Source organism: Rhipicephalus microplus, chromosome 2 (assembly GCF_043290135.1).
Source record: "Rhipicephalus microplus isolate Deutch F79 chromosome 2, USDA_Rmic, whole genome shotgun sequence".
In the NCBI taxonomy this organism is placed as follows: Eukaryota; Metazoa; Arthropoda; class Arachnida; order Ixodida; family Ixodidae; genus Rhipicephalus; species Rhipicephalus microplus.
The window spans coordinates 35,491,271-35,514,432 of NC_134701.1; the positions used below are offsets into that span (position 1 = coordinate 35,491,271).

The 23,162-nt window shown below is 48.0% G+C and overlaps 1 protein-coding gene and 1 pseudogene across 2 annotated transcripts in view; one reads left to right on the forward strand and one right to left on the reverse strand.

Annotated features, from left to right (window-relative positions):
- The window catches only part of arr (low-density lipoprotein receptor-related protein 6), a 345,664-nt gene that overhangs the window by 284,027 nt on the left and 38,475 nt on the right, over window positions 1-23,162 (forward strand). For both annotated transcript variants that reach the window (XM_037420245.2, XM_075886375.1), the window contains exon 14: window positions 22,159-22,361. In XM_037420245.2, coding sequence (XP_037276142.2) covers window positions 22,159-22,361 — 203 coding nt within the window. The remainder of the gene's footprint in view (window positions 1-22,158; window positions 22,362-23,162) is intronic.
- LOC119169146 (uncharacterized) lies at window positions 221-2,220 on the reverse strand (annotated as a pseudogene).

Here is a 23,162-nt window from a genome sequence, read left to right on the forward strand (position 1 = left end):
CTTCGGAGGGCGAAAGATCAGGTGCTATCAATCATTTCGGCAATGTCAATGCTTAGGGCCCCTAACTTTATGCGGTGGAAAATTTGCAGATAGAGAAATCTGCGAAATTCTGCGGCAACTCTAAACATGCAAAATTTTGTGGCAATAATGAACAAATGCAAGAAGACACATGTAACAACTTATTTATCACACTTTCAGGCTCGCAACATGCCTGCAATAATTAAAATTGGAGAAAGCTGTTGTGGCACAGCATCAGATGGTGCTTGGTGCTCTCTTTACCTAGAGAGTGACTCCTGTGGGAGACAATGTCACCATAGCGACTAAGTGATCTCTCTGCATCAACAGAGTTGATTGGTATCGCCAAGTATTTCAAGGCGATTGATGAAAGGGTTGGAGTAAGCTGCTCCATCCCTGCCCAGAAAGCCAGGATATCGAAGTCTGCTCCTGGATTTTGTTGCTTGGACACAAATGGAGCCAGGTCCCTGTCACTGGTCTTCAGTTCTTGTGCAGTCTTCAGGTGAATCTGCCATTCGGCAGCTAGAGCAAGTGATTCTTCTGCAAGCTGAGGCACGCCTGTCAACTCTGTCCTCTTCTGTGAAAGACACCAAACTTGCAGAGGATCCAAGCACCTAACATCTTTGAAGAATTGCCACGTATTTGACTTCTCCAAGTATACCTGTGCTTTGTTAGCCACTTTGGTCATTGCAGCCTTCATCTTGCTTTCAATTTGATTGGCCTCATTATGTGCAAAATTTTCTTTCTTCAGCTGTGTTGCAAAATCTGCTTTGAAGCTGCTTCAAGGTACCTCCAAAGCGTAAACAATGCATTGTACGCTTTGTGGCAGGCTACGCGCTAGCCTTCTGCTGCTTTCAGCAACCTGGAAACTTTTTTCCCAAATACCGCAATGCACCGCATGCTGTACCTGAGCTCAGTCGAGTCTTCACTAAGCAGTTTCAGAAGAGAATCAACACACGCTACTTCTGGTGGACCTGCTGAAGCAATGAAGGATAGTGCTCAAAGTAGGCAGAATGTTGTTCCACAGCCTCAATTCATGAATTCTGCCTGCCTTGGACAGGTGCTGGCGGTGCTTTGGCACACTGAACTTCGCACTCTTCCTAACGCGATTTGTAGAAAGCTCTCTTTCTACTTGACAGGCGGAAGGCCTTCCTAATACAAGCGACAAACTTGTTCACTAAGGCAAAAGATGCCTGCAGTGTGCTGCCAACAATGTTCACTGTATGGGCTACACACATAATGTGAACAGCACCTTCACAAAGTGGCTTTATGCACTCCCTAAAGGACTTCACCATGTAAGTGGCGTTATCGCTAACAAAGCCCGATACATCCTCAAATTCAACTCCATACCTCGTAAGTGTTTTTGTCATGGTGCGTCCAGTGACAGATGAGTTCACTTCATCCACGAATTTCACTTCCACGAGTACAGGTTGTAGTGCAGCATTCGTCTTTCTAGCCGACTGAACGAACTACGTGTTCACAACCGATTTTGATCGGTCGTCGGTGATTTCATCTCTAATTACAGAAACTGTGGTGCCTTGAAACACAGCTATCAAATTTGCCTCGTACTTCTCGAACAATTCTGGTGGTAGTCGGCGGAGTGCGTCAGATTCAGGCACCGATCCGCCATTCCGAACGTGTGTCTGCAGAAACGTTCTCAGTTTCGGATTGTCCACCTTCTCAAGGGGAATATTTGCAGATATCAATGCATCCAAGAACTTGAGCACAACATCGTTCCTCACTTCACTAGCCGTGATTGCGGATTCCAGTGTTTGCAGTCTCTTTTGCTTCCTTGGCGCTCCTGAACCTCCGGCTCCATCTTCCGATGGTTCTTTGCCGCTTTTTCGCTTAGAGGAGTCTCTTGTTCTGACATTCTTGCGATGACGATTGCTTTCGATGTGCTCGTCAATAGTTGATTTGCGGTGATGGTCAACTGCTCTTGCGCTAGCCCGGCAAAAAAGCACACCTCTATCTTCGTAAAACTTAGCGTGCTTGTATTTTCGAGCGCGTTTCCTGGCAGTCTTTTTACTTAAATGTGACCCTGAAGGAGCCATGTCTATTCACGCATCGATCTTCAACCAAAGCTAGGGTGGCTAGAACGACCAAAGCAAACAAGAACACGGCACACATGCAGTCTCAAAAGCAAGTACGTTGGATCGATAGCTGACCACTGCTACTTACGGCTACCGTTAAGCCTTGTTATCAGTGGCGGCTTAAATTTTTCCTACTACTAAAAGACGATAAAGCAACATGAATAGTTTTTCTAATAACTAATAAAGTATACGATCGCATTGATTCGCCGACATCTAACGCGAACTTTTTTTCTTTTGTGGAAAAAAAAATACGAAGAGATTGCCTCCGCGTTTCCATCGAGTACGAAACCGAAACCGCCTTCGCGGCAGCGCGTTGCGAGCAAGGAGGATGGTTGCGAGCATGGTCGCAAGTTCGTCACACAGCCCTGTTTCGTGCTAGACTAGTCATATCTGTTCTCAAAGAAGTGCCTCATACCAAAAAACAAGTTATTTCACACACTACAGCGATGTCGATTCTTTATTGTGCGCTCGAAAGCCTGTTAACTGGCATTGCAAACAAACGATTTTTCGCACTCCCGCAAAGAAAAAAAAAACGTAATTCCGTAATTTTTTCACGGAATCGGCCTGTTTTTCATGTTTCCGCGAACAAACGTAAGTTCTGTGATTTTTCGCAGAATCGCGAAAAGCTAGGGGGCCTTATCAATGCTTGAAAGGTTAGGCGCAGTGAGCAAGTTGACGTGAGGAGTAGGTTGCTCAGCTGACAGTTCAGAGATATCACACTCTTTCAATGATGACACCACGCCTAGTTTAATACGAGCAGGCAGCACGTGCGCGGAGAAACCAAAGTTCAAAAGAGACAAATATGTCTGGTTGTGGTGTACTCTCACGACGGTGTGCAGGGCAGCAATGGAATGCTTTAGCACAACGTCGATAATGGGCGAAACAACATATTCATCATCGCACACAGGCGGATCACACACGAGCTGCGCGTAAGTCGCGGCTTGAGGCGGAATATGCAGGAACTTGGTGGCACAAGGCGACTGAGCATCACGGGCAACAGCTGCGTCAAAAGTCAGTTCCAACTGAAGAAGGCCCGTCGAGCAGTCATTAAGAGTGGAGTGTGCAGAGAGAAAGTCGAGACTGAGAATCACGTCATGTGGGCACTGCTCAAGCACAGTGAACAATACGACCGTCTGACGGCCAGCAATACACGTGCGAGAGGTGCACATGCCGAGAACGGTAGATATGCTCCCATCGGCAAGCATTACTGCACACTTAAAAGGAGGCGTGATCGCTTTTCGCAGTTTCAAACAGAGAGCAGCCCTCATGACTGAAATTTGTGCGCCAGTCTTTATGAGGACTGTAACGGTTACGTCATCCATCAAAAGGTCCAAAATATTGCGTGCAGGAATCGTCAACAGAGGATTTACAGGCTGGGTCATTAGTGCAGCGTCACTTCCGGGAGCTGCAGGGTCTAGTTTCACGAGGTTGAGGGCCAAGGTCGTGCGGGTACCTGGATCGAGGAATCATCGGCGACCTTGGGGTGATGGTGACTGGCTGAACCTTCGACCCTGAACGTTAGTTGCAGTAGGCTGGGGATCGTACAGAGTAGAAAACCGACGAGAGTTGTCTTCAAAGCAGCGCTTGTCCCAGTGTTCCCGATTGAATTGGACATTCAACGATTGCGACAGTAGCGCGCAATGTGTCCGGCGCGAGAGCAGTGAAAGCAGATCGGTCGATCATTTGACCGATCTGCGCCATTCAGCAGGGTTCCGGTAACGGGAAGGGTAGCGTGAAGGGTACACCGGGATCTGGTTAACCGAAGCCGAACTCTCGGTAGTGCGAACAGCGCAAACAGGTGCGATGCCGAGATTTGCTATTTCTTGGCGAACGACGGCTTGGATGAGGGAGACTGTGGATGCGTTATCGTGAGGGCCTTTGGAAGCGATGGCTGCAGGAGCCATTGCTTCGAGTTCGCAGTGAACGATCCGGGTGACATTTCCGGATGATGTAGCTTGCGTGAACCTGGGGCAGTCTTCGCAGGTCGAAGTGGCTACAGTATTAGGCAGACGTGCAAACTGGTGGGTTATGCGACGATTCTTGGCGTGTTCGAAACGCTGACATTCCTTCACCACTGCCGTGACAGTGGCACAATTTTCAACGATCAACAGGTTAAAAGCGTCGTCGGCTATTCCTTTTATTATGTCGGCGATTTTGTCAGTTTGGCTCATGTTCTCGTCCACCTTTCGACAGGGGCCCAATACGTCCTGTATATAAGATACATACGATGGCGTCTGTGTCTGCACGCGACCTTCCAGGTCTTTCCTCGCGGCCTGCTGTCGCCCAAATGGCCTGCTGAACTACTCGACAAGCTTCATTTTGCAAATATCCCAGCTAGTCAACTCCAACTCATGCGTCTCATACCAGGTGAGTCCCGTATCCCGCAAGCAAAATACGTTGGCCAGCATCAACGTGGGGTCCCTCCTACAGTATTCGCTCACGCTCTTATACAATGCGACCCAATCTTTGACATTCACCTTGTCTTTGCCTGCGCTCGAGAAGGTTCCGGGGTCTCGTGGATGCAGGAGAATCAGAGGAGGCAGCTGCTGCTGCTGCTGCGGCTGCTGTTGCTCTTGTGGGTAGGCCTGTCGAGCCATTGTAGGAAAATGAAGGTGGCAACCACTCCGAAGTTTCGTGTGGGTTTGCCGGGAGAGCCAGGTAAATCTAATCAGCACCTCCACCAACAATCTTACAAGGAAACGTATATTTGCGGATATTTACGATGTTTACATGCGATGGCAATGGCTGACACACCGGCAGTCTGGGACCAGTCTCTATCCACTTCGTAGTCTTTCTTTCCAAGCAGACCCTCTGCCGCTTTATGCCCCAATCCCACTACTGCCTTGTGGCAATATTGTGGTTCTGGCGCATAAAACCTCACGTAGTAGTAGTAACTTTTACTGGCTAGTAAAAACAGTTCACTTACGTAACAGTGGCAGGGTATTCGCTCGGAAGAAACCGCTTTGGTGGGCATCCTGTTGGCGCACACCGTACCACTTGCTTTTGAAGTTCGAGACGCTTTTAGCACTGTAATCCATAAATCTTTTGAAGCTCATGACTAATCTAGCATCGTCATCGCAATTCCCACGTACGTTTTTGCGTTAAGAAACTCCTAAACACTAGAACAGGACTACGCCGAACCCACGATCTCGTGGCCGCACCACATACTTGACCATCACCAGCTGCGACTGCGGCTGGCTGTAGTCGGCCCGCATGCATGCTCGTTAACTTCAGCACTCGTGCCAAGGCCTGCCGTGGCCATGCAAAAACAAGATTTTTTTTTGCTGTTTCATTGCAATATTTTTGCTTTTCTCAAATATACTCAGCTGCAAACACATGAAAACATTTTAAAAAAGTGTAGAAAACCGAAATGTCAACGACAAAACTAAAAATAAAATGTAAGACATACAGTGCCACCACGCGACATCATAGCTTTTTTTTTTTTTAATTAGTTTTTCAAGACTGTACCCTATCTGTATCTTACTGCTGCCTACTTTGAATGTTGAAACTTTTCTCACTTTAATTTGTGCTACTGGTACGTAATAAGGCACTCCCGCAGTACATGAAGCTGCGGCAGCGAACGCAACATCTTGCAAGCGCTCGAGCGAGCTCGCGTATACATTACTACGTACAGGTGCGACGAAAAAAAACACGAACCACGCTGTTCGCATTTGTCTCTCAGCGCGCTCTTAGCTTGGTCACCAAGTTTGGTTATTATGCATCATAAATGGCTCGTCTTTTTAATACCACCAAGGCTACAAGTGCTTGAGAAGTAATGCGAGCAGCAGAGCGACAAGACGTACTGTTCGCGTTTTTTTATTATTGAAAGAAATGTATTCACCCACCGGCTGAAAAAGATGATACATTCAAGCAGGCTGTGACAATTTATACCGTACACTTCGACTTCACTTATTTTATTGTTAGCCTATTTCCTCCTGTCCCCCCGTTTGCACGCTCTTTGAAAGTAAGATTGAGTTTCCCTGCTGAAACATATTAGTTGCAGCGACGCCCTTTTTTCAACTCTTATGATAATTTGAAACTTAATTTTTGCGGTCTCATCCCACAAATGAAATAATGATAGTGTTGAGCACAGAATGAAATTACTCAAATTCACATGTGTAAAATTATTTTGGGGACATTTATGAAAAAAACTAGGGTGCAATATTTTAGAACACTCACATATGAAAATAACAGCCTTCACTTTGCTCACATATTGAGCAAATCTAAAACTTCCTTCCTACTGGATTCGCTACTAAGTGAAATAGGTATGGATAACCATTTAATACTGTGCATGTAACCCTACAGTTACTTGATTCTGGGGGATATTCACACCTGCTGGTCTTATAAATGACAAATAGCTGCTATTTACTGGTTCTACAGGCGACAAATACGTCCCACCTATTACAGGCTATTGGTACCAATACGTGCAAATAGCTGTCGCCTATAGGTACTGATACATATTTATTGGTCCTATAGGAGACAAATAGGTGTCTCTTATTAAACCCTAATGGTGCCAATACGTGTCTATTGGTTCTATAGGTGACAAGTAGGTACAATTTATAGTCTTATTGGAGACAAATAGATAGGTCAATTGGTTTTTATTGGTGCCAATAGAATTCAAATAAGACCTATAAATTACCAATACAGCTCTTATAGACCCAGTAAGATTTCTCTATCGGACCAATAGATTTCTCTATTAGCATTTTTGCTAGGGCCACTGCAAGCCAAACTCAACGAAGTCAATAAAAATCCAACATGGCGGCATTCAAAATTGAGCGGCATAGCTCAAAACCAGTCATTTAATCTGGGAAATCAAACTTTGGGACATAAATTCATGCAAAAAAGTGGTCACAAAAATGCATTACTGCAACGGGGAACCTTGACGGTGCAGTTTGAATTTTCGGCGTCCGAAAAATCTTTTTCTGGCTGTATGCAGCATCCCGTTCGAAGTTCAAGCGTCATTGACAAATTTAAAATGATGTTTGAGATGTTATGAGCACATGGTGCCCCTCTAGAGTAGCTTCAATGGGCCACTAGGCTTGGTGAGCAACATTGGTTACGAGACAATAATAAACGCCAGTGAGTGCAGCTCTCAGGGAGTAGCTGTGGTCACTCTCATGCTGTTGAGTTGTCCTTCCTAAGCGCGGGTGCCCCAACTCTGCCTTGTCCACGATCCCAGGGCAGACAATGACGCTGGCGACGAGTATAGCCAACACATCAACCCATGGCATTATATAAGTTCACAAATATATAAACACAGCGGTCTTAAAGTGATATTGATACAACGAATGTGTAATAAACCGGACTATAGGTCAAGTGGGAATATAAGTTGACCCCGCAAGTTCAGGTTATTGAAAAAGAAAAAAAGGAAAACAACCCAAAACTGCGGAATCACATTTATTTGCGAATTGGGCACACCGCATCCCGATCGTCGGAGCTCCCCTCAACCACCATTGCAACTGCTCCTATTCGTCCGACGAAGCACCACTGTTTTCTGAAGACGAGAGTTTGTCGCTGGTCGCCTCCCACTGTGCAACGTTTTCCATGCCATCCAGTGAGTTGCTGATGCAACATTTCTTGAAAGCCTTTTCCACCATGGAATCTGGCAAGGAACGCCAGGCCGAAAGCACCCAGCCACAAACAGTCGCAAGCGGAGGCCTCTATAGGCGGCCCGTCGGTGTATTTGGGTTGTCGCCGGACATCCACTCTTGGTAGTCCAGCCGCACTCAGTCCTTGAACGGCTTGTTTAGCACAACGTCGAGCAGCTGTAGGGTGGACGTCATACCACCTGGTATCACGGCGAGGCCCGCTTTTCCATCGCTCAGTGCGTGTTTCACAGCGTCGGTTAAGTGACCACAAAACGCATCTTACACCAGCATGCTGCAAAGACGCAGCAGTGGACCTGGTTGACAGTTCCAGACTACTCGTATCCAATCGAGCATCATGGCCTCATCCATGTATCTCTTTTTGTTGATGCGAACAACACCACCGGGCGGGAACACTTCTTTCGGCATGGTCTTACGTTTGAAAATGATGAAGGGTGGAAGCTTTCTACTATCTGCCATGCATGGCAGCATGACGGTGAAGTGCGAGGGCTCGTTGCCAGTGGACAACAGCTTCACATCCTTGGCACCGCGCTGCGTGATTATCGCGTGATTATAGGAGATTATTTATAACTCAAACATGTCGTTACAAAATTTAATAAACAATCACAGGTCTTTAGAACAAAGGTGTACACGAATACAAGACGCATGGTGTTCGACGGCTTCTATCTTCTGGGCTTCGGTCCTTGACATGTATAGTCTAATACAATAAAAGCTCTGACTTTCTCAGGGAGCACCTGAACCCCAAAGGACAAAGGTCTGTGGCATCAATTGCCTCTTGCAGGATGCTTTCAATCTGACCCTCGCTCCCCCCTGCCCACGTAAATGGCAAGCTTCAAACTTTCCCTGAGCACTCGATGGTAATGTCATCCGCGTAGGTGTTGCGCTTCAAACCCTCGATGCTCGGTAATTTTTTTAACAGTCCAATCGTAGCAAGGTTGAACAGTATTTGTGAAATCACTACTGCATCTTGTGGCAAGCACCTTCCTCTTTGTTCGATTTCTGCGACCTCAATATCTGCGATCTTCACAACTTTCTAGTCTGTTAGAAAGGACCGCATAACGCCACTTGGCCACTAGGTACGGCGAGCGCAAGCCATGGCTGCCCACTAGAATGGAAGATGATGTTCTGGGGCAGTGAGCACTCTGGCTAGTTGTTGTTGTTTATCGAGTCAGCCATCTTGCCAGTTTTTTGTGCGTCCCCCCACCTGCTCAGTTTTTCTGAGTTGAAGACTTTTTGTAGCACGAGACAACTGGTGGAGGTGCTGGGTAACCCCCAGCTGATGTTCTAAACGCCTCCAGGTAGCCCTGTACCTGCAGTGACAACACCTATTCATTGTGCAAGCCGAATACTCCGAGGGCTACCTCCTGAGCGTGGACCACTTCCTGAGATGATGGCAATGACACCTCCTAACGATGTGGAAGGCGCTTGCAGCCGCACCTCATACACTGCGGAAGCCACATGTGCCGAAGGTATTCCATGGTTCTGTCTTGGAAGATGTTGAACACTAGCTGGCACAGTTCGAACGGGTCTCCGATTACAATGGTTGGACCTACTTCAACAAGATGAGGAACATATATTTCAACCTGGAGGACGGTGCCCGTACTTGGTACGAAAACCGTGAGCTCTTTTCTTCGTGGAGCATCTTTCGCCGTCAGTTGCTGGCAAGTTGGGCCAATCCCGATCGCCAAGAACGAGCCAAGCGAGCGATTCAGTCACACATCCAAATGCCGAAGAGCGTCGGGATGTACATCGAGGACATGACGAGCCTCTTTCATCGAGCTGACCCCGACATGGCAGAAGAAAAGAAGCTCCGTCATTTGATGCGAGGAGTGAAAGAGCAGCTTTTGGCTGGCCTCGTTCGCTGTCCCCCAAAGACCGTGGCGGAGGTTTCAACCAAAGCCACAACTATAGGAACAAGTGCTTCAGCAGCGCTTTACTGTGTATGACCAGGGAGTGAGTGTAGCTTCGTCAGCAGGCCAGGTTGGAGGGGCAAGAAGCAGCATCAACATGGATTCTCCCTGCGACCTTATTCGATCGGTGGTGCGTGATGAGATACAAAAATTGAAGTGCCAGTCCCAACCTAGTGCGGGTTCTATCTGCCGCCTTCGAATTATGTTCCGCCTGTCCAGACGAAGCGACATCGGGCGCCATACGCGGAAGCTGTCAGTCAATATATTCCTGCTTCACCGCACTTCGTTTATCCTATGCACCAGAAAGCAGTTCCTTCGCTGCAGCCAATTCAGCACTTAGAAAATGGACAGCCGCTTCCAAGAAAATCCAATGTATGGCATACACTAGACCACTGTGCTATCACTGTGGTGAAACTAGACCACGGCCAAGATTGGGCGAAAGATCGAGGACTATCAAAGATTACCTCTCAGAGCAGCGTATGCCATTGCACGGCAGTCGTGGTTTCCATCCCCAACGCAATCTCCAAACCTTTGGAGCCTCCCAGGGGCTGTGCAAGTGCACTGGCAAAGGTCTAGGTGGGAAGCTAACGACAGCAACCTTTGAGAGCGAGGCCGCGGACACTTGATGCAAGCAAGGCCTCCGATTGACGCAAGCACGAATTCGCTGTCATTCACTGATGACAGCGACGAAAGCTGGAAGCAGATTTTCTCTGGAGGTACATGTGGTAGTCGACGGCCACTATAACGTTAGTGCATTATTGGACACAGGTGCGAATATTCGATCATGAGCAGAAACTAGCAGCGCACATGAAGAAAGTTAATGTGCCTTGGTACGAAACACAAATTCATATTGCCGGCAGGCTTGTAGTCACCGCAATCGGCATGTGTACTATCAGGGTGAGCATTCGGGAACGTACGTTTCTCGCCGGCTGCCTCGTACTTCGTGACTCTTCCCGAGATATAATCCTGGGAGTCGCCTTTTGCCGTGTACCAACGCATACAGACGCCTCGCCCATAAAACAACACCTTTACCACATTTTGGCCAAGGAACGTGTCGTGACGTGATAAATGCTGAAGTCGAAGAGATGCTGCAAGATAATATAATCCAACTTTCCAAGAGTGCCTGGTCTTTTCTGGTCGTTCTCGTAAAAAAATAAGATCGATTATTGCGCTTCTGCATAGACTACAGAAAACTTAACAGCGTGACTAAAGAAGACGTCTATTTGCTGCCCCTTATCAATGGTTCTCTCAAAGACTGCGGCAGGCTGAGTATTTTTTTATCGGTTGACTTGAAAAGTGGCGGCTGGCAGATCGAAGTTGATAAACGAGATCGTGAAAAAATTGCCTTCATTACACCGAAGGGCTATTTGAATTCACAGTGCTTCCTTTCCGCCACTGTTCTGCACCTGCGACATTCTAGAGAATGATGGGCACTGTTCTTACCGGTCTAAAGTGGCACATTGCCTAGTTTATCTGGATGGTGTTTTCGTGTTTTCTGCGACGTTTGAGAAGCACCTGAAGTATCTGCAGACTGTGCTGAAAGCGTTTCGCTCTGCTAACCTGACGCTGAAGCCAGAAAAAAAGTGTCATTTCGGTTACAAAGAACTTAAGTTTCTCAGCCATTTTGTCAGTGCAGATGGTGTTCGACCAGATCCTGACAAGAGCACTGTCATGGCCTCGTTTCCTGTTCTACGAGATGAGAAGGCAGTACGTCACTTTCTAGGGCCCTGTGCGTACTATCGCCGCTTTATAGCCAATTTTTCTAGGATTGCTGAACCGCTCACTCGACTCACTTGTGAAGACGTGCCATTCGTCTGGGAGGAATAACAAGACGCAGCTTTCTCTGAACTACAGGAGCATTTGCAGACATTGCCAGTCCTTGCTTACTTTGACCAAGATGCTGATACTGAGATTGTGGGGGCTCGGCGAAGAAGAACGAGCGCATCGCCACGCCACGCTCTTGGAGTGAACGGACACAGTAGACACGGTCGGTACAATGCACCCACATACATACATTTATTAACCAATTTAGACGACGATATCGTCCGCCGAATGTTACATCAGTTTTAACTAACACGCTACCATACAAACAACATAACGCAGGGACACACTAAACACACAATAACATGATAAACACACACTAACACACCCAACACACTAGCACATACCCAAGGCGGCGTCGCCAACGCCTGACCTTCCACGTGGGACCCCGGCGCGACGCCCGCGGTGCCGAGCACCGGGGGCCCACGCGACAGACAACCGTTCGCGGCAGCCGCCACGCGCAGAAGAGACCCGTTCAATCCTCGCCCACCGCCAAGGCCTGCCCTCCGCCAGGGGCCACCGCCGGCGCTACCACTCTATCAACAGTGGTACTGAAAGCGAACACAACGCCATTTATCGCCCGGCGGTGGTCACCACCGCAATAAAGCCTTGGGGCGAGACACGTGCGCCACGCGGCGCAGACAACTTTAGGGGGGGGGGGGTGTCAGCACCCCCACATTCCCCCAACCTTAAATCAAACCATATCCCAAAATCAAAAATTAGCTACCCAAGCTTTAACAAAAAAAATGATATCGCACGACCATAATGTCCTTGCACCACGACACCGCCGCTGGTCGACACTGCTGCACTGTCCGGCTAGACGTGTCGTCGCTAGCGCCGACACGTCTTGCAGTTGCGACCAGCACTCGCGAGGGCGCCGGACTGCAGGCAGTTGCGCAGGTCCCAGGCATCTCCATCGCCCGACCTCACGACCGCATTCCTGGCCAGTGACGCTGACGATGTGCAGGACAGCCGGCCGTGGATGACATCCCTCCCGCTGAATACATCAACAAAAAAACAAAACTCGAAAGAAACAATGGAGCGCGGCCTAGGGAGGGAGCTTCAGGCTTTTCAGCCACGTGGTACGGTGGTCAGTACTGCTAGCTAATACATCGGTGGCGGCCGAGACGCCCATCAAAATAAAACAAAAATCACTTTTCCAAACCCTTGCATCGCAAGATAAAAAAAAAGTGAGGGAAGCAGAGCGCAACACCTCAACGCCCCGATCCACCTAGTTGTGCCACGTGCGACAGGCGGCTGCGCAGAGCCTTAGGCCTAATGAGTCGCTTGACAACAACCGGCATCCACCCAGCCTAGGCGCAGAAGAGGCAGCCGCGAGGAGACGTCCACTCTGTGAGGTGGCCCTATCGCTCGCCGCACACAGCAGCTTACCGAGCGACCGGCGTCCACCGTCCGGGCGGTGTCACGACGCCTCGGCGTCGAGCCGCAATACAAGTCAGCAACGACGCCCGGCTCCCTGAGCCCAAAGAGATAGAAGAAGCTATTCACAGAAAATCGGACCACCCACGAGGCTTCCGTACTCACTCGCTTCGGGCCTGGCCTACAAACCACGTGCTCTAGGCCTTGCTCACCCCAGGATGCGGACCGCATGGCTCTCGTCGTGACCCCGCTCTAACTGCAGCGGACGATCACCGCGGGTTCACACTTAGCGAGCCACAGGGCCGCTACTCCGTTTACTCGCGTGTAGCGCACCGCTCCGCGCGCCCTCAGCTGATAAGGCGTTTAGCGCGGCGCGGCAAATAGACAGTGTTCTAATGTAAAAGTACGCAACACTTTATTGCCTCTGGCGGCACCCCGAACAACGTCCGCTCCCGGGACGCGGGTAGCAAAGGCACCCGCACGCGGACGTTCACAATAAGGGGAAAACCGCGAGCACGTCGCAGCTGGCAATGGCGAGCTTTGACACGCCGGTCGGGAAAAGGTCCCTCACGGCTATGCTGCGCACTCTCACGATGGCCACTGGGCCTGGTCGCGAGTGTTAGGGCAAACCTCGTACGCGCTGGGCCTACGGCAAGTGCGGCTCGTTGTGGTACGACCACTTCAAGCACTAGGCACCGCTGTGGGCTTAGCGTACGCTACCGAAGCTAGCACTCAAGTAAACACGCCTGCCGAGGTGCCCAAGGCCACCCCAGGCAGGCTGCAGTCCGGCGATTCCCAAAGGGGACGCGGACGAAGGAAAACACGTGCTTACCCGGCGCCGACCAACGGAGAAGAGAGCGCTCCCTCGGCGCGCGCAGTGGCGCGCGCCGTGCCCGCACGTGGCGCCATCTATCGCCACGTGGTGTTAACAGAGCAGGAAAGCGAAAGGGTGTGGCCGTGTGGCGGAATGCCCGCGAAATGGTCGCAGGCGCGCCTCAGATCCCCACATCCTCCTCTCCTTAATTCACCCTATATACCGGTCTGCAAAGGCAGCCGGTCGTCGCCCATGCATGCAAAGGCGTCATGCAATGGGCAACAGCTAGCCTCAGCCTCGCTCTGCAACTGCTGCTGAAGAAAAAAAATAAACAACACAAGAATACACTTGACAAATACAAGGGCTCCGCGGAAGAGGGGTAACGGGAGTTCATGATGCTCACGCAAGAGCGCGTTCACGGCTCGGAGGGGCAGCGTCACGTAATGTCTGACTTGGGTGATTGCGTGGATGCGAGAGTTCAAGGGGAGGGTCCTGGTTGAGGCCTTCATGCGAGGAACGGGCTCACCTTCGTCTCGTCGATGTTGACGACAGCCCTGCGAGTCCGACGAATGCCGCCTTGGTGGAGGTTCGGATGGACCTCGCTGCGACAGCCGGCCCTTCTGTTGGAATAATGGTCGCCAAATATACTGGCTTCGGCGTCGGTCGAGTCGTGCAGAGCGTCTGCGACAGATGGCCTCGTGCAGGAGCCTCGTGCAGGTCTCCGAACACCTCCAGAGTCCAAAGTGGTGTAGGGGTCGGTGACTTCCTAAGTTGTCGCCACACGCACACACACACACGCACACACACCTCCGATGGTCGGGTCTCTCCAAACGCGCACCGCAAGGGAAGCGCAGAGTGTCATTTGTCCCTCTCCCCACGCTAAAGCACCAATTCAAATCCCCTCCTCCAGCGAGAAAAAAAAAATAATAAATAGAAAGTCAACCTGCCGACAAATTGAAACACGTTACAAAACCAATCTCCTCGATTCTCAACAAAGCACACCACCGACGCTAGCAAAGAAGTCCCCCCTAGGCCTACTCTACTCCGGCTCTAACAAAATCCCTGTACCGAACCGCAAAAACTGTCGTCCGATTCTCCAAGAGCCCCACGTTGGGCGCCAGTGTGGGGGCTCGGCGAAGAAGAACGAGCGCATCGCCACGCCACGCTCTTGGAGTGAACGGACACAGTGGACACGGTCGGTACAATGCACCCACATACATACATTTATTAACCAATTTAGACGACGATATCGTCCGCCGAATGTTACATCAGTTTTAACTAACACGCTACCATACAAACAACATAACGCAGGGACACACTAAACACACAATAACATGATAAACACACACTAACACACCCAACACACTAGCACATGCCCAAGGCGGCGTCGCCAACGCCTGACCTTCCACGTGGGACCCCGGCGCGAAGCCCGCGGTGCCGAGCACCGGGGGCCCACGTGTCAGACAACCGTTCGCGGCAGCCGCCACGCGCAGAAGAGACCCGTTCAATCCTCGCCCACCGCCAAGGCCTGCCCTCCGCCAGGGGCCACCGCCGGCGCTACCACTCTACCAACAGTGGTACTGAAAGCGAACACAACGCCATCTATCGCCCGGCGGTGGTCACCACCGCAATAAAGCCTTGGGGCGAGACACGTGCGGCACGCGGCGCAGACAACTTTAGGGGGGGGGGGTGTCAGCACCCCCACAAGATTCATACTGTCGCCAGTAGCGTGGGTCTTGGTGCTGTCCTTGTTCAACAATGAGAGGGCTCGGAGGGAGGGATAGCGTCATAGACGACATGACCCAGACCAAGGTTGGAAATTTATTTGAGTATGAATGAGTCAGAAGTATCGCATTATTCGCGTGATGAACCCACTTTTTTTCCTGAAAAATTGAAGCGAAGTGAGAAGGTGCATTTATTATGAGGGGCACAGTTTATAAAAACTTTATTTTGGGGGGAAGAGCAAAAATTGTGATTAAAAAAATACCGTATTCACTCGCGTAATGAACCCCCTCGCATAATGAACACACCCCCCACTTCTGTCCTCGAAAAAAAAAAAAACTTTTTTTATTGAATGTATATGTGCACCGGGTTAACTGACGGAACATGGGAGAGGCCTTTGTCCTGCAGTGGACGTAGTCAGACTGATGATGATGATGATGACATGTGCATTTTATTCGGATTGATTGCTAGTTGTGTTGATGATATAAACAATATTAAACACAGCATTATGTACCAAATCAAACACAATAAAATTCAAAACATAGTTTAACCATGCTGATGAGTTGCGAGCAACGCAAACGACGCGGGTGAAAATTTAAAACTCGCGCCTTTTTGTGGCAGAGTGCCATCTGTCCAACGCAGCAGAAACCTCCTTGCTCAAAGGACTACACAAATACAACTACAAACAAAGCGACCAAAGAAGTGCCATTTCAACAGGGTCAACCCCGTGCGCTCGCTACATGCAACGGCAAATGTTTGTGTGTCGCTATTCGTCGCTACTGCTTTGTTGTCGTGTTTCATGAGGTGAACTTTGTTGGGAACCCGCTCAATAGTGTACGATGGGCCGGTATGCTAACTACACAGTTGGTTTTAAACTCAAAGTGGTGGAACATGCACTGGAGCACTTCAGCGACAATCCTATGCACTTACGGTACAGTAAAACCTCATTAACTCAAAGTTGTAAAATCCAGGAAAAATTTTGAGATAAGCAGATTTTCGAAATCAGTGAAGTTGTGCAAATTGCCCAAAAAAATCTAGTGCATTTTAGCAAAATCACTACAACTTACCGGCTCTTCAGTGACATTTTTTAATGTTTCTTCTCGCGGAAGTTTAAAAGCACAACAATATCACACAAGAGATGTCAACCAGCTGTATTTTGCAGAACTGAAATTTTATTCAGCGGAGAAAAACTCCCTAGTGCTCGTCTGCTTTGCGGTTGTGCTCGTGCCTAGGAAGGTGTCCTCCAGCTGCTTCATGCATCACATCCGAGGATCTTCCCCTTCCCCGCCGCTACACTCCATCTTATTTCGAAACAAACGCAGCAAGTTTCTTGTTTCTGCAGATGTCGGCACCTCTCGAGGCGGTTCGTCATCTACGGCTTCTCCGCCGCCCCCTACGTTGGTGGCCGTTTGAACGATTTCGGCGTCCGTCATTTCTCCGGTCACCAGCACACCTGCTTCCACTGGCTGGAGAAGCTCTGTGGATATCCATCGAGCGCCTTGTACTTGTTCTTCAGCATTGTCGAAAGGGTTACCCCCCTCCTCCTCTGTATTTTTTTTTCATGGCCTATATCGCACAAAATAACCAATTGCCAGCCCCATCCTCCCCACTTGAAATCAAGGTCCCCCCCCCCCCCCCCCAAAAAAAAAGAAATAGTTCTGCCTATGCCCTTCACGAAGGCAAAGTTCAGTCGAGAATCCATATATCGTAATGAAAACAAAATGGCTCTCGCCTTCGAGTTGTCTTAGGCGAATGCATAAGATACCCTTTGATTTTATTTTTGCACTGCTTTCTAGAAGACACTGTAGGGGTTTTTCAGTTATAGACAGAATGCCCCAGACACGTAAAACACCACTGTAAAAGGAAAACGAAGTTTGTTGAATTGTGTGGTTTCAGCACAGAGAGCTGAGTGCTCGAGGAGATCGGCTTTATGACACAAGCTAAATGACGTCATGTTACGCACAGCAATATAATCACTTCTGAAGACAAAGCACCTTTTTTAAAGACAAATTCAGTCTTTCTTGGGGACCTTCGACAAAAAAATTCTGGTCTATTTGTCTGTATGTCCACCCTAACAATACCTCAAACGGCACCAAGCAGCTATTAAGACGATCGAGACCAGGGACTGCTTCGAACGAATACGGTTTATTAGAAGAAGCGAAGTAGCGCGCGCTCGCTCCAGGCAGCAGTCTTCTTTCTTCTTCTTCCGGCGTTTGATGATGATATTTTATAGGCTCCCACCCGCCCAAGTTGAAATGTGATAAGCTCTCGCGGACTATTTGAAACAACCTTCTATAGTGTATATGTGGTTCACTGATCTTCTTAGAAGCTCTTTTTTGCCTGTGCGAAGGAGACAAGCTCTTGTTATTCCGTCTCGCCCAGGGTAGAGTTTTTCAATCCGGCACATTTTCCAAAATGTTCTTAAAGCCTTGTCCTCAACCAACACGATGTCACCCTGTGAGAGTGGTTTTGCTTGCCGCGTCTTGACTTTGACCGTAGCTCCTATTTCCTTGATGTATTCTTGATGCCATCTTTTCCACCAAGCGCGCACGTGTTTGCATCTGCGTTGCCATGCTTCTTCAATGTCACCGTTGTACAGTCTTGTTTGTCCCTCTTGAAGCTGTCGCCGTCCACCTATGATGTCTGCCGGTGTTAGTGGCATCGGCTCGTCAGGTTCTCTATATACGTAAGTCAATGGTCGATTGTTGAGTGTTCCTTCAACTTCTGCTACAATAGTGCATAGCTCCTTTACCGAAGCTGTGCTTTTCGATATTATTTTTCGCATCAACGTCTTCAAGCTTCTTATGAGGCGCTCGTCAAATCCTCCCCACCATGGCACGCACTCTGCTATCATTTTTCACTGAATTTGTTGGCCACTGCAGTAATTCTTTAAGACCTCGTTTTAATTGCTTCGAGCATTCTGTTGATTTCCTTTCCAGCTTTTACAAATGTTTTGACGTTGTCCGAGTATATTACTGCTGGTATTCCCCGTCGAGCTATAAATCGTCGGAATGTTTGTAGAAAACTTGACGATGACAAATCGTTGGTAACTTCCAAGTGTACTCCTCTTGTTACCGCGCAGGTGAATATCAGTACATATTGCTTCACAATCTGGTACTTGTCCTTTGTGTAAAGAGGTCCTGTGAAGTTAACTCCCGTAGCTTTGAATGGCTCTGCTTCAGTGACTCTGTCTGCCGGAAGTGGAGGTATGTCTTGAGTCGCCGGTCTGGAGTTATGCCTCTTGCAGATGACACATTTGTTTAGAACTCTTTTCACTGCTTGTCTACCCTGCAATATCCAGAACTTAGTTCGAAGTTGCGCTAGCGTCTCTTGAACTCCTCCGTGTGATACCATTTTATGCACGTGACGTATTAGCAGTTCCGTGAAATGCTCATCCTTTGGAATTACTATTACGTGCTTGTTGAATTCTTGGCTACACTGCAATCGTCCTTTCTGTCTGATGATTCCATCGTCATCAAGATATACTTCGTGTCCATTAATTTCAAATGATCGATTGTTTGAATAGGCCTCACCCTTTGTTTCAGTGATATTTGGGTCTGTCTTATCCAGTATTTCTCTGCATTTGTTACCTCTTTTCCTGTCAACGGCCCTTTGTGAATTTCCTTTCTTGTGTTGTTTATGAATCTGAACACCCATGCTGTCACTCTTATAAGCCGTCCGTATGATGAATACCTTTCGATTTCCAAGATTGGCGCAATTTCGGCTCTTCCCATGCGTTGGTGACATTGTGTTTTATGCTGGTCTTCCACGTCTGTATTTGTGCCAATTATGCTTACTAAGTTCTTTTTCAGTGATGTTATCCATTCGGGACCGTTCGACCATAACTTTGATGTTATCAGTGCCTTTGCGCTTATTTCTCGTGTAAGTAGGTCAGCAGAGTTGTCGTCACTTTGAACGAATGACCAGCTTGCTTGAAGTGTTTTTTCTCTAATTTCTGCGATTCTGTTGGCAACAAATGGATCTCTTTTGCTTGTTCCCTTGATCCAGTGCAGCACAATCATCGAGTCCGTCTAGCAGTGTATTTCCTGAAAACTTTCGTTGAAGTGACCTTTGATGTTGTCGCGTAATCTTGATGCTACCACTGCTGCCATCAGTTCAAGTCGCGCCAATGCCAGCTCTTTAATTGGAGCTATGCGGCTTTTTGCTGTTACCAGCCTTGATTCTTTGCTTCCATCGGGGTATACTGCTATCAAGTATGCTGCCGCTCCGTATACTAATGGGCTCGCGTCGGCAAATACATGCAGCTTGTATGCTTGTACTGGTTGATTGTTGCTTGCGTAGCATCGTGGGATTTCTAGAACTCTAAAGTCCTCCGCTTCAGACATAAGGTTCTTCCATTTGTCGCATTCATCTTTAGGGAGCTGGTCGTCCCATGTGACGTTCATTTTCCATAGTCTCTGCAGTCCTATTTTCGCGCGTGCTGTGAATGGCGACAACAAACCGAGTGGGTCAAATATCTTCGCTGTGGTTTGTAACACAGCCCTTTTTGTCAAGTGCGTTGTATCTGTTAATAAATTCCACTTTTCCATAGGAAAGCAAATCATGTCCTTTGAGTGTTTCCATATCAAGCCCAGAAGCATTGTGAATCCTCTAGATCGAATATCTATGTGAGACTCGTCTCTTTTGTTTTCATTAGTTATTTTGTTTAATCGCTCTTCATTGGATGTCCATTTTCTCAAATTCATTGCTGCCTCTCTGAACACTTGCTTTGCCTCTTTGTACAACTTAACTGCTTCATCAAGCGTTGCTGCTCCCAAAATGACATCATCCACGTAGAGCGCTTTCTGCAGTGTCCTTGTCGTATCAGAAAACTGGTCTTTCACTTGTTTCAAATGGTGTTTAATTGTAGCTGCCAGTATAAACGTGCTTGGTGTTGTTCCGAACGTTACTCTTGTCATGCGCCATGTTTGCACTTCATTCATTAACCTTCCTTCAGCGTCATGCTTCCACCACAGAAATCTCATTGCATCTCTATCCTCTTCATGTATAGAGATTTGTAGAAATGCCTTTTCAACATCTCCAACTAACGCCACCTTTTCTTTTCGGAAATTAATGAGCAGCGATAGCATGTCCTCATTCAAATTGGGTCCTGCCTCTAAGTTCTCAATTAAAGACATGCCTTTTCGAGAATGTGATGAGGCGTCAAACACTACTCGAACCTTTGTTGTGGCTCGGTCCTCTCTAATAATCACATGATGTGGCATGTAGTAGCACAGTGCATATGGCTGTTCTGATGGCTCTTGGACTATAAAATATCATCATCAAACGCCGGAAGAAGAAGAAAGAAGACTGCATCCTGGAGCGAGCGCGCACTACTTTGCTTCTTCTAATAAACCGTATTCGTTCGAAGCAGTCCCTGGTCTCGATCGTCTTAATAATGGTGCCGTGAACCAGGATACTACCTCCTCGCCGGCAAGAAAGGTCAACCTGCCACAGAGCAGCAGAGAAGAAAACGGCGGAGGAGCAGAGGATCGACCTGGATCGAGCGACGAGACCACGGTGGACAGTACAAGCATCAGAACCTCCTCTGGGACTCCTAATGCCATATACTCTGATATAGCTTTGTCGTAGCGATACAGCGGCCAACCCCATACATATGCAGCAGCCACCAATAATGCTCAAGGTTTAGAGTTCGTAGTTGTGCGATTGTCAATTAAAAAGCAATTATTGCACATTTCTGAGGTGCCATAACAACGCTTCGAAGTTTTGTATGTCTGCCTTTATACTAGAAGAGGCAAACACAAGTAACTCCAAGGAATGTAGCGTTTATCGCGCTGCGATGACCTTGCAACCCAATGCTCAAGAAGGTGTTTCCAACGCTTTGCTACGACGTCACGGTGGTGGCACCTGCCCGTCGCTTTGCGTTCTACACCTTATCACCTCCGAGAATGGCGCGCATCTTTCTCCGTGGGCTGCACGCCTTCGTTTTCGAAGATAACTGCCAGATGGCACTTGCGTCTAACGTGCCTCGATGCGCTCGTTTGCCTCCGCTACACGCTTGAGGCACTCTAATGCAGCGCCTCCAGAATACGATTCACCGATTTTCTTGTGCAGAAAACCAAATAAACGTTTTGTTCACTCCCTCCAGACGCAAGACTACCATCTTTCGACTAAATTTGCAGTGTAACATGCAGATTTGGAACCAATTCTTATTCTTGAATTCACCTTAGAGAAATGCAGTTGGGACTGTGTAGTCTCTGGCGTTGTACGTCACAACGTTTGTCTACGAAATCTTCTGATAACCACATTGGTGTATTGGGAATGTTATTTTATGAAGGACTGTTTAATCAACCAGTATTCTGTTTACTTGCTACGAAAATAATCTCTGAACAAGTTTTTCTGAATGTTCAACAGCATGACAACATTATTTTCGCATCATCAACTGAAACAGGGAGTGCTCCTAAGATGTCTGGCTTCATGAAATTTGCAACGCAATGAATCAAAATATTTCTAGCTCTTCACAAGAGCCTCAAAATATTCATGTCCATTAGTATAAATGCAACTTGCTTCTCATTCAGGATATTAAGTTAGCTGCACCGGATTTCTCTGAAACGGAAAGTTTTGTTGCTTCAAAGTGCTCCAACATGCATGTTTTGCTGCTGTAAAAATTGCTACAAATCAGCAGACCTCGTTACCATCACTGTAAAAGTGACTTGTATTCAGAGTAAGCGTAGCTTGGTTAAAATAAATCTCTGTAAGCAGTTGGCGGTGGTGGTTTACATGCAATCAGTAGAAACGGCACCTTGTGGAAAGTTAAAAGCCAGAGAAACATGCAGGTCCACCCAGCTTCCTGCTGTTCAGCCAGAAGTCCAGCATTAGCCGACTTGGCCTGGATGCGGATGACTCTCCAGATATAATGCTGCCCATTCAAGGCCTGAAAAACATTCGCGCTTTGGAATTTGACTCGGTGGCAGATTTCCTCTACTGGATTGATGGGAAGTCTCACGTGATCCGCCGAAGCCGGGACAATGGAACACAGGTGAACTTTTTTTTTCTGCCGAAGCAAGATTTTCCTTTTATTGTCAGGATCTTTGAATTTTTGGGGTATGTTGCTGAAGTTAATAATGCTGCTTTACTATGATGTACATTTATTTCATGCACATATAACATTGTTTAAGTTGAGCCTACCTCGTACACTGAATGTTTCAAAATTTTTGAGATATATGGATTATACTTTCGGGGCATCTTCACTACACTGAAACTATAAGAAAAATTAAGTTTTCTGTTTGCTAAGGGCACTAGCAACTGATGTGTTTTGCTATTCCCATGCCCCCACGCACTGTGTATCGTATATGATGAATGTGTTTATGTACAGTCTAATCTCAATAATTCGAACACGCTTAATTCCAACTTCCGGTTAATTCGAACTCACAATGAGGTCCCATCAAAGCTATGTGTATTCCAATGGGCAAAAATGCCCTGTAATTCGAACGCTCAAGCACTTGCGATGGTTAGTTCGAACATACCGCGCTCTGCAAATGCTCTCAGCACCACGCCCAATCCTGCAGCGACACCTTCGACACCTCGACACTGCGCGCAAAGGAAAAGAAAATGAAAGAAAGGGCTGCGGGGAATCTTTTCTCTCTCTCAAATGCCGATCTGCGACATGCCTGTGCCATGCTTCTCCCTTTTTTGTCCCTGCCACGTAGAAACCCTTCTCCTTTGAACGCCGCACACAAAGAGAAAGAGAGGGAAAAAAAAAAATCTGTCGCTGAGTGTTGGCTCTTTCTCACGCGCCGGTGCCACGCTTCGCCCTTTCCCGTTCCTGCCACGCAACCCT